General features: G+C 44.2%; 1 protein-coding gene across 1 annotated transcript in view; it reads left to right on the plus strand.

Annotated features, from left to right (window-relative positions):
- The window catches only part of stk17a (serine/threonine kinase 17a), a 109178-nt gene that overhangs the window by 57802 nt on the left and 34667 nt on the right, over nucleotides 1–16709 (plus strand). The window contains exon 3 of the mRNA XM_078538573.1: nucleotides 12291–12435. Coding sequence (XP_078394699.1) covers nucleotides 12291–12435 — 145 coding nt within the window. The remainder of the gene's footprint in view (nucleotides 1–12290; nucleotides 12436–16709) is intronic.

Raw genomic sequence — 16709 nt, forward strand, 5'->3', positions numbered from 1 at the left:
CAGACTGATTGGCAGCACCTCCGAGTTTGAGAAGTCTCGTAGAGAGAGAGAGAGAGAGCAGGGCAGCAGCAAGGATCTGGAGCATTAGCCATGAATTTTCACTGTAAATAGCTTGTTCCTTTTAAGTTGCGCTTTCCCTTGAGAGTTTACATTGCTTTAATGTTGGTGGAATAAAGGAACCCTGCTTTTTTTCAACCTTTATGCAGTGTGTGTGCTTAAATCCCACGTTACATTTTGGTGTCAGAAATGGGATTCCACAACACAGACATCAAATCATGATGGACAAAATGGGAAGGCACCTGGCCGAGATGGAGCAGATGGAGAAAAAAATGAAACTGCCCCTATCAGCAAGGGAGGTGGAAGTAGCTGCAGCTCTGGCAGAGGTGCAGGCTTCACAGAAATAAGCTGAAAGTTGAAGTAGTGATAAGGAAGCAGCTTCCAGTGTGCCTGCTTTAAAGTAGCAAAGGAAGGACAGAATATCCCATCACGGATATCCTTCCTGCTGACCGGTAGGAAGCTGGACAGATTTGGGGGAACGACCAGAGACGTCCAACAGCCAAGGACTGGATCGAGGATTGGGGTGTGAATGCGGCCGTTTGCTTGAAGCATGAGCATGGTATCAGCTGTAATCCTCTCTCAGTTGGCAAAAGGGGGTTGCCATCCATTTTCACCCTCCTGGTTCAGGGCCTCAGCGTTTCCGTTTCCTTTGCCGGACCTGTATCTTCTCTGTTGAGAGACGAGGAATGGCAGTGTGCTAGACGGGGTCACCGTGCCTGATGTCTGTGGTGTATTTGGTTGTTGAGAGCAGTCTGGTTGGAAGTGCCCAACCCCTGTGACAATCCTGGCACCTCTTGGGAGTATCCCTTGGGCGTGCTCAGTCACAAGGCTTACTATAGAGGTAGGACAGCCAGCTTTGGATTTGTGGCCATGGTCATGGCATCCAGGGGCCTCACTGAGAGGGAGCAGGTGGTGTTCATGATGGAGCATCTGGTGCAGGAAAGCTTACTGGGAAATACTGGGGAGAGGTGCAGATGTTTTAAGAAGTCCGCAATGGACCTTCGAGGTCCTGGCATGGGTGTTTGGGGGCAGTACAAGCCTGCCGCAGCTGCAACAGAGGTTTTATGAGTACAAGCAAGTTAAAGGAGAGGACCTGGTCTCCATACTCCTGGAGCTGGTGAAGTTTTTCGACCGCATCATCCTCCTGGATCCCTCCTTCAAATCAAACAGGGACATGCAGCTGAAAAATCACCTAGCTGAAGTGGTGAGGGATGAAGGATACCAGTAGGAGTTGAGGAGACTTAACAGTGACAAACCCCAACTGTCCTCCTTTGATGCATGAGATTACGTCACCCGGGTCATAGGGAAAGACTGGACTCCGAAGACCAGGGGAGAGGCCACCATCGGGGGTGTTGGCATGGACAGGGGTGTAGCCCTCAGGTTGAAGAGGCAGGTGGAACCGATTGCCGCACAGCAAGCACAAATCCAATCCTTGCGGTCCTAGATCTACATAAGCCTTGGGGTACAAAGAGGTGCCGGAATTGTCACAGACTGGGTGCTTCCAATGTGACTGCCCACAACAACCACGTTTTCTTTTATATTTGTTCATGGGATGTCGGCATCCCTGGCTATTGTTATTGCCCATCAGCAAGGGAGGTGGTTCAGAGGGCATTTTAAGAGTCAAGAGTCATGTAAAAGTCAACCACAGTCCTGTGGGTCTGGAGTCACATGTAGCCAGATCAGGTAAGGACAGCAGATTTCCTTCCCTAAAGGGCATTGGAGAGCAGATGGGTTTTACAATCATGCTCATCATCAGACTTTTAATTGCAGATTTTTATTGAATTCAAATTTCACCATCTGCCAAGGTGGGATTTGAACCCAGGTCCCCAGAGCATTACCCTGGGCCTCTGGATTACTAGTCCAGTGACAATACCACTATGCCACTGCTCCCCTATATACCACAGGTGTCAGGCATGATGACCCTGTCCAACGAACTCCATTCCTTGTCCCTCACCAGAGAAGATACAGGTTCAGCAAAGGAAATGGAAATGCTGAGGCCCTCGGTCAGAAGACTGAACATGGAAGGCAACCCATTTTGCCAGCTTAGATGCCATGTTCATGCCTCAAACAAACAGCAGCATTCATACTCCAATCTTCTGCGGGATCTGGGCAGGGAGTCATCAAAGTATCACTGATGTGCTTATGAGGGAGATCCAAACCCAATCCAGAAAGGTGGAGCCATGTACACTTTCGCCTTCGCCTTCATCATCCATTTCAAACGAGAACCTCAGGCAGCATCAACCAGTCAATGAAGATGTCAGTAGATTTCATTTCTACTGGAAGACTAACCGTCCACCGGCCCAACGCTGTCTAAGGAACAATTTCAAGTGGGCACGTAAACTACTGAGGTGCTGGGAGAGGAGCAGGGAGGAGGGTGGTGTTCTCTATTGGCTGCTTCATGACAGCGGGAGAGAGGTGAAGCAACTCATCCTGCCCGGCAGTCTCCTGCATCAAGTGTTGATCGCGATTCATGATCGGGTGGGACAGCGACTGTTGGAAAAGACAGCCGCACTAACAAGACTAGCCAGTGTAACTAGCCAGGGATGGCTGCCGATAATGCCAACTACTGCCGGAACTGCGAGAGGTGTACTGTGGCCAAAGCAGGGAAGCGGCTCGGCACCGGTGGTCGCCCATTACGCCGAACCTTTCGTTGGAGGACAACCTCATAAGATCATTCCCAGAGGGGAGTTACTCGATGTCAAAAGTATGGTGGATGATGTGGGGGAAAGCAGCCCACTTAACAGCACAGTGGAACCTGAAGCAGCAGTCAGCGGTGGCCCGAGTGAAGAGCAGTCAGATAGTGATGGTGAATCTGGAATGTGTGTGTCAAGGATCCGGGGGCTTCATCCAGTGGGAGGAGGCCAACTCCAGTGCCGGAAGGAGATGCCTGACAGGAAGGCTGCAAATGGAGCGACTAGTGTTGCCGATCATGCGGATCGATTATAGACCCCTGCGTGGCTGAGCCATCACAAAGGCTGGATCCCATTGCAAGTACCAGTTTGGAGGAGGGTTTGAGAAGTTCATCTCAAGCAAATGCTGGATATCAGCCCAGCCCATACCATTTGACCAGATTTGGGGTGCACAAAGGGAAGGCTACCACCAATGTGGACTCCAATATGCTAGCTATCGTATCTCAATCAACCCTGCTGATCGAGATTGCTCAGTAAACAGTCAACGTGTGATGTGTCTAGTTGCTGGGATGGCAACTCTCTAGCAGGGAAGTGCGTAGGCACCTCCGGCAGCAGGTGACGATGGTGGGGGAGAGCACCAAGCAGGGGAACTGGTCAACAGATGTGGGGCCTCTCCCTTTGGGGAGCAAATTCTTTGGCAAGCTGAGGGGTGCAGCCAGATACCATGAGGTTGGTGGGTGGGCGGGAAGCAGCAAGGACAAGTCCAGGACTTGAGGTGCTGCAATGTGGTGGGAGATGAGGCCAGGAATAGGGCAGCTTGAAACCACTGGTGGCTAGATTTAGGAAGGGGAATTGGAGACCTAGTCAGACTGACTGGCAGCACCCTGAGTCTGAGAAGCCTCGTGAAAAGAAAGAGAGCAGGGAGCAGCGAGAATCTGAAGCATTGGCTGTGAATATTCATTATAAATATCTTGTTCCTTTAAGTTAAGCTTTCTCTTGAGTGTTTATACAGCTTTGCTGGTGGAATAATGGAACCTTGTATTTTTTAACCTTCTTGCATTTAATGTGTGCTTAAATTCCACTTTAGACTTAAGTCTGAGTCAAAATCCCTTCCTCAACAAAAGCCACCAAAGCAGATTTAACATCGTTTATCTCATTTACAGTTTGCAAGACCTGAGAAATTGAATTTGTCTACATTCTAAATATGTCACAGGCTGTGAAGCACTTTTAGACATACTGAAGATGTGTGAGGTGGTGTATAAATATGCTTGAAAGGTTATGGAAGACAACTTGTTCAGTCATCCACCATCAGATCTGGCTGGGTCACAAAGCACAACTGGGCCCTGCCCTCATCTGCTAAAACTGCTCACTATTCCAGGAACATCCTGGAAAGCAAAGATAAGCCCCAGCTTCTTTTCTGTATTGCAAACTGCCATCCTAAATGCCTTCCCCCGACTCCTCCAACCTTATCTCCAACAATAAGTGGGGGGAACTCATGGACATTTTTGTGGCCAAGATTAGACCATCTGATCAGCTGCCTCCACACTACCCTCCCTTCGACTACCCTGCTGGACCAAACTTCCTGTAAAGCTTCCCTCACCCTAGTCCCGAACTTGCATCTCTCTCTCCTATCTTCCCTCATACCCTCTCTGAGTATACCATGTTCATGAGACCTAGCACCTACTATTTCAACCCTATTCCCACTAAACTGCTGACCACCAAAACTTCCCTCCTGGTCCCTACATTATTAACTGTTATCTTTCAAGTGTTGATCCCGTACCCTTTAAATCTGCTGTCATTACCCCGCTCCTCAAAAAACATACCCACGACCCCCCTATTCATGCAACTCACCGCCCCATATTCAATATTCCTTAACTCTCCAAAGTCCTGGAACTTGTTGCCTCCCAAATCCATCCCCACCTTTCCCAGAAGTCCATGTTTGATTTTCTCCAGTTAGGTTTCCACCACTGCTACAGAACTGAAAGGGCTCTTATCAAAGTCAAAAATGATATCCTGTGTAATTGTGCCAAAAGTAAATTATCCCTTTTTGTCCTCCGCGACTGTCTGCAACCTTTGACAGTTGACCGCACCATCCTCCTCCAAGATCTGTCCACCAGTATCCAGGTGGGTAGGAGTACGCTCACCTGGTTCCATTCTTAAATATCTAACCTCTCTTTCATGACTTTGATACCTCTAGACTTGACTATTCCAGTGCACTCCTGGCTGGAATCCTACATGCGCCTGGATTTTTCCTATGGCGGGCTGGACAGGACCGGGTGGGGGAGGGCACGGAGCTGATCGCCGCCGCGATTGGCTGCGTGCCACCATTTTACATGGGCGGGTCAGTTAAGGCCTGCCCAGCGTAATGCGCGACCGGTAGCACTCAGCGCTATCTGTGCAGGCGGGGGGTGGAAGGAGAGTCAGGTTTTGTGCTCTTTTGCGAATGCGCGCAGAGGAGCACAACAATCTCCTTGAGGCATGGAGCTGCCTCGGGAGATTGAATGGATATGAAAAAAATTAAATAACCGATTTAAAATTTATTCAACCATGTCCCCTCATGTGACTGTGTCACGTGAGTTGGGACATGTTTGTAAAGGTGGGAAAGTTTATTTATTTTATAAAAGCTTCAGGAAACCTCATCCCGCCCGTGGATGAGGTTTCCTGAAAAACACGAAGACTGCTTGGGCTTTTTGCCTGCCCGCCAACCTTAAGGTTGGATGGGCAGTATTCTTACGTACTTTAATGAATCCCTTAATGGCCTTAGTAGGCCCTTAACATTTCAGTAGGTGCGCAGCAGACTCCAACGCGCGCCCGCTGAACGGAATATTGTGATGGTGCTCGATGACGTCAGGATGCACGCCCGACGTCATCGTGCGTCATTTTACACGTCGATGTGTCAGGCCCGCACCCGCATGCCGACCGGAAGATTTTGTTCATGAGGTCATCCAAAACTCCATTGCTCTTGTCCTAATTAGCACAAAGTGCCATTTACATATCTCACACACGGCCCTGTCCTTTGCAGAGAGAAGGAACATGCTATGTGTTACGCCTTTTTCAACTAAACAAAAGCTTGGAGGACAGCCATTCCCTGGTTCATTTCCCATGGCAATCCCTTGACCAATCAGGGTTCACCTGCCTGGTTTGAATTTTAACTAAAGCTTGGCAATTAACTGTTCCTGGTGCATTCTCCATGGCAATGCCTCTACCAATCAGAGTCCACTTGCCAACCAATCAGCACATTCTTCTCATGCAGTATAAATTGTTGTTCCCTTTACCATTGGCATTCTTGCAAACTGTCATGATGAGTGCAAGATGGAAAGCTTCGACAGCATCTCTCTTATTTCAGCAATACTCAAGTTCTGTACTACCAAACAACTATCTCCTTATGTGTGTTGTATTTTGTTTCATAATGCGGCTGTGAAGCACTTTGGGCCAGTTTATTATGAAAAAGGTACTATATAAATATAATAAAAGCAAAATACTGCAGGATGCTGGAGACCTGATAAAAAACAAAGCTGGAAAAACTCAGCAGTTCTGGCAGCATCTGTGGAGAGAGAAACAGAGTTAACATTTCAAGTCCAATATGTTCTTTGGAACAACACATATATAAATATGAGTTGTGTTGCTTCTGCTTTAAATGTAATGGATCTTTGTAAATCGCAAGTATGATTTCTGTTTTACATTACAGTGGCAATCTTGTCCTGTGCATCACCTTGGACCATTCAGCACATCAACAGAACAAAGATACAATTAAGTCATCTTATAGCTCTTTTAAGTTTTTCAAACTCATTTTTGAATATCAATGTAAGACAGAAAATTATTACAACGTACTCTGCAGCATTGGCTTGTCAAAGCATCCCCTGCTGCAGCATAGTTTCAAAAACCAGTGGTTCCATAATGATTAAAAAGCATGCCTGCTGCATTTACTGTAACTGTGCCTGTCCCATTGAGATAACAGTGTCATGACCTTTATCCTTTCTTTACTTGGGAGCATTACCAGAAAAGAGAGACTACAGTTCTTCAACCTCCTTCACTCTATCACATATGTATATTTAAATCTGACATACCCCAGCCAAGTGGTCAGTTCACTGTACAATTTTGGATCCACCATAGCAATCTCTATTAACACTTTTTGAGGGTTGCAATATTTTTTGTCATAAAATATTAAAATGCTCAGTGGTTTAGCAAACTTGGGCTTCAACTGTAGAACCACAAAATGGAGCCTTGCTGTGGTGTAGTGCTGCCGGAGTGCACTGGAGCACCGTTCCAGCACCACCTGACCATCGCTGGATGGTAAACTCTCTTTCACTGATTGGCCATCCACTCTGCTGCTCCATATCCAGTTGTGCTGGTGGTGGTGGTTGGGCTGGTGTGGCCGGAGGCCTGGCTGGCTCTGTCTGAGTGGTGGTGGGAGCTGGTGCTGCAGGGTCCGGAGATGGAGGAACGGGTCTGGGAGGGCGGCCTGGACCCCGGGTTGTACCAGTTGCCGCTGCTCAATCACCTGGAGCTGGGGCAGGCCTGAGCTGTGCAGCCTGAGCCAGCCCCAGAGACTGGTTCTCAAGTCAAACTGCCTGGCTGGCCTCCCCCCCGAGCTGGGCCGCCTGCAGGCCCTTGATGTGTCTGGGAATGAGCAGGGCCTCCTGGAGCAGCTCAGCAGCCTAAATGTGAACCGCTTGAGCCAGCCCCCCACCATACCTTGCCCCTCTGGCCTTGGCTACTGCTTCCGCCTCAGCAACCTCCAATGTGTCTGTGAACCAGTTGCAAACTCTGCCTGGGAACATCTTCCAGCCTGACCTCTCCCTCCTGAATTCCATCACCACCTCCAATAAGCTGATCAAGGAGCTACCGCCTAGAGTCAGTCACCTAACAACCCTGAGGGTGGGCGTCAGCTCACTATAAACAGTATTTAATCACCTTTCTATAGTGATCGAGATTATCCCTTTATAATTATGTATAATGTTTAATAATCTTTGCATTGTATGGCAGCCAAAACTGTGACCTATCCTCTCAATGTGGCCCACAGTGCTTTCTTAAAGTTTAATAACTTTAATAACCTTTATATGGTTTCATACATAATTATATGTAATCACATATAATATTTAATAACCTTTCTACAATGTAACAACTAAAACCCAATCATCTCAATGTGGCCTCACAGCGCTTTGTTAGAGTTCTTTATTCTTTCATGGGTTGTGGGCTTTGCTGGCAAGGCCAGCATTTATCCCAAAAAAGAGTTATATTGGACTTGAAACGTTAACTCTGTTTCTCTTTCCACAGGTGCTGCCATGCCTGCTGAGTTTTTCCAGCACTTTGTTTTTATTCCAGCATTTATTGCCCTAATTGCCCTGCGAGCCAACCTCTTAGTATCTGAGTGTTAGGGTTAGGGTGAATGTTCACTTGCTTATTTCAAAGTGTAGATGCTGGGAGAATGTTTCCTTTCATGGAGCAATGTAGAATTAGGGGGCACAGTTTAAAGATGGGGCTTTCCCATTTGAGATGGAGAGAGGAGGAATTTCTTCTCTGAGGGTCGTTGGCATTTGGAATTCTCTTTCACAGAGAGCAGTGGAGGCTGGGTCATTGAGTATGTTCAAGGCTGAGTTTGACAGATTTTTGATCAACAAGGGAGTCGAGGGTTATGCAGGGTTGGGGGGACAAGAGGGCAGGAGTTAAGGCCACAATCAGATCAGCTTTTTGAATGGCGGAGCAGGCTTGATGGGCCGAATGGCCTACTCCTATTTATTATGATCTTATACGCCCCACTTGATTTTTCTTTCCACTGATGTCAATGGAACCCACTCCATTAATTGTCCGACTGGATTTTAATCCTCCAATATTGAAGTTACTTGTTTCTGGGAGTAACACATGCAGGGGGATTTGTCTCATTGACAGCAATAATCAGAACTGGAGGGAAATCCTCTTGCAACCGTGTGGGGCTGTATGACTTATAACACAGAGGCGGCCAGCACAGGGACAATGTTGAGTGATTTTTACCTGCGTTATTTTGTGGGGCACAAGGGCAAGTTTGGCCATGAGTTCCTGGAGTTTGAGTTCAGGCCAGAAAGTAAGAGTTGATAGGAATGTCCGGAGCTTGCAGTGTGGCTGTGAATCCAGAGCCCAGGGAGGTTAAGGGGTGGCAGATCAAAGGCCACACCGAGTGTCCAGGGCCTCAAGCTGCTGCTACTGAATGTCTCTAAGTCAATGTGCAGCAGCAGCAACAGCAGCAACCCTCCTGTGCAGCTCCCTGACTGTAAGACTACAAGAAAAACACAGACCTTACAACACCCTGCACATAGCTTTCTCATAAACAGATATTCCAGGGTCTTTGAAGCTCAAGGTTCCCAGGATCTAAAGCAGCATCAATACCCCCAACACCCTGCTGCGTTTGCCTACTGAATATTAATTCCTTGGCTGTGATGGCCTGAGAATGTGAAACGCTGTATAGCGTTTGTATTCCCTGCTGGCAGCTTTACATGGAATTTATAGCACAGAAACAGGCCATTTGGCCCACCTCATCTATGTTGGTGTTAATGTTCCAGATGAGACTCCTCTCACTTTTCTTGATTACACTGTCAGGGTAACCTTCAGCTTCTTTCATCCTTGGCACAATTCTAATAAATGTTTCTGCACCCTTTCTAAAACTTTCACATCCTTCCCATTGAGGCTGAACCAGTATAGAATAAAGGTTCATAACTTACTTGCTTCTGTGCCCCTTTATAAAACCCAGGATTTAGTATAATTTATGAACTGCTTTCTCAACCTGCCTTGTCACATATACACCCAGGTCTCTCTGCTCCTGCATTTCCTTTAGAATTGTACCCTTTATTTTATGTCACCTCTCCTCATTCTCCTCACCAAAATGTACCACTTCACACAGTTCTACATTAAATTTCATCTGCCATGTGTCTGCCCATTCCACCAGCCTGCCTATATCCTCTTGAAGTCTATTATTATCCTCCTCACAGTTCAAAATACTTCCAAAGCTTGCATCATCTTCAAATTTTGAAATTGTGCCCTGTACACCCAGGTCTAGGTGATTAATATAAATCAAGAAAAGCAGTGATCCCTCTGTATACCATCCCCCAGTCAGACGTAAGCAAAGTTTCCTGTAATTCATGTTTTTAATAGACTTGAATTAAATAATTAAACTGCTGCATAATGAAATTCTAGCTATGCTAAAGACTAATGATTCAAAATACCACATGGTTGGAAATAAGATGCCTACCGGCACTAATATTTTTCACTTAAAAAGCAAAGTTTTACTTATGGTTGGGGACTCAAATGATTAATACATAGGAAAACAACATCATAATAGATTTAGAAATGATATGGCCAACACATTTTCTTAGAGTTCCTGCACCTCAGTTTGGCACTACATCTCTGGAGCCTTGCTATATAGTTCTCTCCTGTTCTTCTGAATTCGTGATCTCTACTCAGCAACATCTTACAAGGGATAGGTAGAAACTGTTGTGGTGGGGTTGGGGGTGGGCGGTGTAAGAGGGTAGAAATCTCTTAACTGGGTTACTATTGTGTGTCACCCTGCAGCTGCATAAAGGGTAGCAGGGAGTAGAAGCAGTAAAGTCTGCTGAAGAGCAAAGAAGTTGCAGAAGGAGCTTAGACAATGGTCACAAGTGAGTAGAACTAGGCCAGGTGAAACTCAGTAGAGGTAAGTAAAAGATCTTATGCATTGGAAAGAAAAAGGGGGCATACTTGTTGGGAGTCCTATGTGCAGTTTTAGGTTCTGCATTATAGGAAAGGTGTTACAGCCCAGATTCAGTAGGATGTTGCTGATGAGGAAATACAAATATGAAGGAAGAGAGACGTGAAAAATTGGGGACTTTTTTGTTGGAAAAGAGGGAATTGTGAGATGATTTGATAAAGTGTTTAAAATTACGATGGGGCGGAACAGAATGGATAGAAATGCACTGTTTCCAGTGGGATGAGGGGTTTAGTACAAGTAAACATAAATAGAAGACTAAATGTAAGAGATTTAGAACCGAGAAGAGGAGAGTGGGTTTTTTTGTAACATAGAAAGCTGTGAGGCTGTTGAATGCACTACCAGAATTAGTGATTGAAATGGGGAGCACCTCCACATTTAACAATAAGTTAGGTTATTGAAGGGAATAAAAGGATATGAAAAGAGAGCAGGAACATTAGTTTAAGACTGCTGCTCATATTGACAGAAAACACCAGCAGAGACTGGCTGGACTGAGTGTCCCGTTTTCCTATTGTAATATCCATGTAGCATTGGGAATAATTTGAATTTTGCATTTATCTTAATTGTGAATATGTATTTGAATGTAATTTTGAATTTGAATAGTCAGCACTGTTGCATTCCTCTTAACTTCTGGCAGAATTTCCAGCAAGACTTAATTCTTAAATAGGCCGGTTTGTGTTTTCCTTCCTTAAGGTAATAGGCACATGATTGGGCCTCTGAAAAGTTAATTGCTAACCCACAAATAAAACTGTTGTGTGCAGCTATTCTAAAAATGTAAATAGGATGTTAGTCCAGTTTTTGTTTAAACTATGGGTTCAGTCATTTGCAATATAAATGACAAGCTTACTTACTGACAGCCACATCAAACTGCAGAAATTAAAATCACTATTTGAATTTAACATCTATGTAGTGCATTTAAACTTGTAAGGCAAAACGTCCTTTCCCCATTCACCCAGTTTTCCCTTTGACAGAATCACTGATGTAGTCAGTAGCCTAAACCTTTTTTATGTATGTCATTGCTTATTGTTAATACCAATGTATCATGGTAGACAAAATACAAAAGGAGAAATCAATTTTCATTTCCTGTTCAATTCCACAAATCAACCTTTATTCCTCCCTCATTGTGGATAATGGAAAGGTTCTGTTAGCTTCTTTGCCTCTGTTTGTCAGTTGAAGTATTTTGAGTTCATTGTATATTTTTGTCATTGGAAGTACATTGTATGATGGAGCCAAATATTTGCTGAAACTCTTCAGTAGCCTAGTGCCACATTGCACTGGGCATAATGCAGAGATGTAGTTTAAAGGAACACCGTCACCATGAAAAAGGGATTTGAAAACCTTTTTGCATTGTACAAGAAGAGCAGTGTGTAAGTTTTTGCTGAGATATCCCAGTCAAATGATGCAATTATCTATTTTTAGTACAGCTCATGACATTGTATTGCTTTCAAATGATAAAAGCGCAACTAACTTGAAACTTTTTCCAACAGACAATGCAAATTACTGTATTTTGTTTCTAGACTTGGCTTAATATTTCTTTAAGGGTATATAAGTGGTAAGTTTCCACAATAGTCCTATCCTTGTGTTTCTGCAGATTATATATGCGCACCCTGGAAAACTTTAATGTGTCTTTTTAGGTGGGAATAGAGAAGTGTCCATGGTGTGCCTAATCATTACATGACCATTTTCCTTAACGTAAAGAAAAATGGCAATTTGTGGAAAAATATTCTAAGATCATGGTGAGGCTTCATTCTGGAGTAGATCTTTCGCGGCTCAGTAAAGAAAGTGTGGAGCAACTTTTGGACCAGTTCAGTGTTTTTGGTTTATTTCAGCAGTTCATTACTAACATAAACAAACTGTGTTACTTTTAATTTCCACGCTTTCTTCCACAGTGCAGCTGGTGGTGAGATTTTCAACCAATGTGTAGCCGAGAGGGAAGAGGCCTTCAAAGAAGAAGATGTCAAACGGCTTATGAAGCAGATATTGGAGGGTGTGGCTTTCTTGCACAGAAACAACATCGTCCACCTTGATTTAAAAGTAAGTGTCATGTGTTCTTGTTTTAAAATTGTATATGTTATAGAGTTGATTTTCCAGGCAACTTTCCTTGGTGGAAACATTGAACTTTATTTACAAGACAGCAGCAGCAGCTATATGCGTGCATCAAACTCCATAACTAAAGAAGAACTCTCTCCTAGAGGTTCCCCGTGCTGCTAACTCATTGGTTTGCACAGATCATGTGATCTTACAACACAGGATTATTCTTAAAGTTACATCTTACATTTATCAGGACTATGATTACTACAATATAATACCCTTTCAATTTTAACACTTATTACACATGGACATTACCTGGCAGCCGAAAATGGTGCAGTGTATTCACATTAAAAGTCAATGGTCATTTTTGTGAATGAGCAATTTTCCTCTTTAGTGGGATTTTGGTAGCCTTGGAGTGTGAAGCTCAAAGTGTGCATATTAGACCCAGTAAGTTTAGATCTGAACTTTGTGGATTTGTTTGGATAATCAGGATAGCCCTTTGGAGAGGTAAGATAGCCCTTTGGATCTGATCCAGGGCCACCTTTGAGGCGGGGCGGGGGGGGGGGGGGGGGGGGGGGAGGGTGTCAGGTTCCCATTGGAATTGTTGTAAGCAGGCATAACTGCATAAAAAGTGCATGAACGCATTACTGTCAAGCTCATTGGAACTGTCAAAACTTTCAGAAGCACCTGTCAAAGGGAGCTGTCAGAGGGAGCTGTCAAGGCATTTAACAATACTGTCATTTTAATTTTTGAAAAAAAATTCTCGAATGTTTTTCAAAAAATTATTGCTTGCTATTTTACCTTGTCGACAAGCTTGAGCACTTTTATTATTGGATTACTGCTGCGTGTCTGATTTCACAACCATCTATTATCACAGTAGGGTGCCTGCCAATTACAGTTTGATTGACATCTACAGGTGGTTGTGGACTCTTTGTGCAATTATGAATTCCCATGCTTGTTGTTATAAGCATTTGTGTACTTGAATGGAATGTTTGTTATAAGGCTGTATTAAGTTGAAGGGATGCAAATGTCATAAATGGGTTTTTATGAATTTTTTTTTCAATATAGTGATGTCTGCAATAGACACTTAGGACTTTATTTTATAGAACTTTATTTTATCTCATCTCTGCATGGGTTCTGAGGTCTGCCTATGGTGAATACTAGATGAGTTGCTATGGTAGGTGTAAGGGAAAGGGAAAAGGATAAGGGGCATGGGTTGGCATGAGTTAGCACTGAGTTAGTACAAGGGCTATAAAGGGCCACAGGGGGTGGTTAGAGAGGCATAGGTTGGCATGGAGGGTATGAGAGACCGTGGGGACATTGGTTGATATGGGGGCATGAGGGGTCATAGGGGTTGTTTGAAGAGGCATCCTTTGGTGTGGGTAGGCATGGCTGGGACATGGTGTGTGTGAGGTTGAGGAGTGAGAGCTGGAGGGATATTTCATGTTTTATTGTTTATTTTTAAACTTTGACCACAGTTCTGGATCCCCGAGACAGGCCTTCTGCCTGGCCCACCTCTGCATCTGGCAGCCTCCTCAGTTACTCCAGGGGCCATGTCCCCACCGTTGCCACCTCCCCTGCCTCCCCCTTTCTCCCCACCTCCCCCCCACCCCCCCCCAGCCCCTCCTCCTCCCATGAGCACCTGACTCGGGAGCGAAAACCTGGGCCCTAGAATCCACAATGCAGGATGAAACTTGTTAACACTTAGGTGAATATTAATCATGAACACTCTACATAGATTTGTGAGGAGTATGCTATGCTTGACAAATTCCACAGAATTGAAAAATTTGAGAAAATTGTCTACATAAATTGAATATAGTGTTTATAGACATGGACTTTCAGGAGACACTAGATAATTTGCTATCTAAGAAGCTTGTTATGAAATTGAGGCATACATAAGGTATCACAGGAATTTGGGTAGATGGTTGGTTAGATGGCAGGAAGCAAGGAGTAGGGGGTAAATTTTCGGGTGGGCAAAATATGAGTATAAGTGTACTCTTAAGATTTGTACTATGACTTTTTTGTTTCCCATTTATATCAATGATTTGGACATCACAAGAGGAATAATTTTGAAGTTTGTTGATACCAAATATTGGGCATGGCAAGCTGAGAAGGATTGCAAGTGAACACAGACAGGTTAATAGATTATAAGCATACAAAATAGGAGCAGAAGTAGGCCATTCAGCCCCTTGAGCCTGCTCCACCATTCAATAAGATTACGGCTGATCCGTTTGTGTTTCAAATTCCACACCTACTCCTGATAACTTCTGATTCCCTTGCCTAACAAGAATCTGTCTACCTCTGCCTTAAAGGTATTCAATGACCCCACTTCCACCATCTTCTGAGGCAGAGAGTTCCAAAGTTGCACAACCCTCTGAGAGAGAAAAATTCTCCTCATCTCTGTCCTAAAAGGTCAACCTCTAATTTTAAAACAGTGCCCCCTAGTTCTGGACTCACCCACAAGAGGAAACATCCTTTCCACGTCCACCTTGTCAAGGCCGTTCAGGATCTTGTATACTTCAATCAAGTCATCCCTCACTCTTCTAAACTCCAGTGGAAACAAGCTTAGCCTGACCAATCTATCTTCATACGACAACCCGCTCATTCCACACATCAATCTAGTAAACCTCCTCTGAACCACCTCAAGCATTTACATCCTTCTTTAAATAAGGAGACCGAAACCGCACACAGTATTTGAGATGTGGTCTCACCAATGTCCTGTATAACTGGCGCTTAACACCCTTACATTTGTGTTCAATTCCTCTCGTAATAAAGGATAGCATTCCATTAACCTTCTTCATTACGTGCTGTACTGCATACTAACTTTTTGTGACTCATGCACTAGAACACCTAGATCTCTCTGCACCTTGGAATTCTGCAGTCATTCTCTGTGGGTAGCAGATAATAAAAATGCAAAGCAGTAAATTTTGTGGTAAAGAACAGTGAAAGGAAATGTACTCTAAATATCCTATTCTGAAAGATGGGGGAATGGATATCTTTAAAGGGCACGCAGGTAGAAAAGGCCATAAAATGACACAGGGCATTCCATGTTTTATACATTTTAATAGCAAGGAAGTGATGTTGAATTTACAGCAGATATAGGTGAATTCTTCCATTGGGATTATTACATACAATTTTGAACCCTCCATTATAGTAGGGTTGTTGGATTCACAGAAAAGGTAAAGCAAAGATTCAGCCGCGTGAACTTAGGACTGATAACTTCAAAAAGTTAGGGCTTCTATTGGTGGAACATAGAAGGTTAAGGAGATACTAATAGTTTCTCAAAATTAAATCTTTTGTGAGGATAAACAATGTAATGATTTTGGCAAGCAATTGGGAGAAGCAGGCATGGTTACAGAGGTGGATGAATGCAGTTTTTGTACTGGATACGGTGTAGGTTTGGATGATCAGCTTGGGGTCACGTAGGATGCTGAGGTTGCAAATGGTGTGATTCAACCTTAGACAGGTAAGACATGGGAATGGAATCACTGGTGAAGATATGGGGTTTGTTACAGGGGACGAAGATAATGATTATGATCTTTCCAATGTTTAACTGGAGGTCTTTGTGGATGATCCATGGCTGGATATCAAATAAACAGTCTGGCAGCACAGAGAGGGTGGAAGGAGAGCTGGATGTCATCAGTGCACATATGTACGAGAATGGTCCCAGGTATGAGAAACTTCAGTTATGTAGACAGGTTGGAGAAGTTGGAACTGTTTTCCTTGGAGGAGAAGGTTGAGAGAAGATTTGATAGAGGTATTCAAAATCATGACAGGACTGGTTAGAGTAGATGGGGAAAAACTGTTCTGACTGGTGGAAGGATGGAGAACGAGAGGGCACAGATTTAAAGTAATTGACATGAGCAATGGAAATATGAGAAATTTTTTTGTGCAGTGAGTGGTTAAGCTGTGGAATGCGCTACCTGAAAGTGCGGTGGAGGCAGATTTAATTGAGGTATTCAAAAGTAAATTGAATTATTATCTGAAAAGGAAGAATGTGCAGGGCTACAAATAGAAGGCAGTGGAGTGGCACTAGATAACTTGTTCCTACTGAGATAGGGTGCAGGCCTGATGGGCTGAATGGCCTCCTTCTGTGCTGTAATAATTCTGTGAGGCTGACCCCATGCCTTTGGATAATGCTGCCAGGGGGAAAATGAAGATGAGGCAGAGGAAGAAGCCAGGACATAATTGTTAGAATTGAGGGTGGAGAGAGAGGTTTAAAGAGATTCTTAGTTAATCCTGGAATAGTGAATAATTTTAGCAGAGGGTAAGAACGC

Source organism: Cetorhinus maximus, chromosome 3 (genome assembly GCF_964194155.1).
Source record: "Cetorhinus maximus chromosome 3, sCetMax3.hap1.1, whole genome shotgun sequence".
Classification (NCBI taxonomy): Eukaryota; Metazoa; Chordata; class Chondrichthyes; order Lamniformes; family Cetorhinidae; genus Cetorhinus; species Cetorhinus maximus.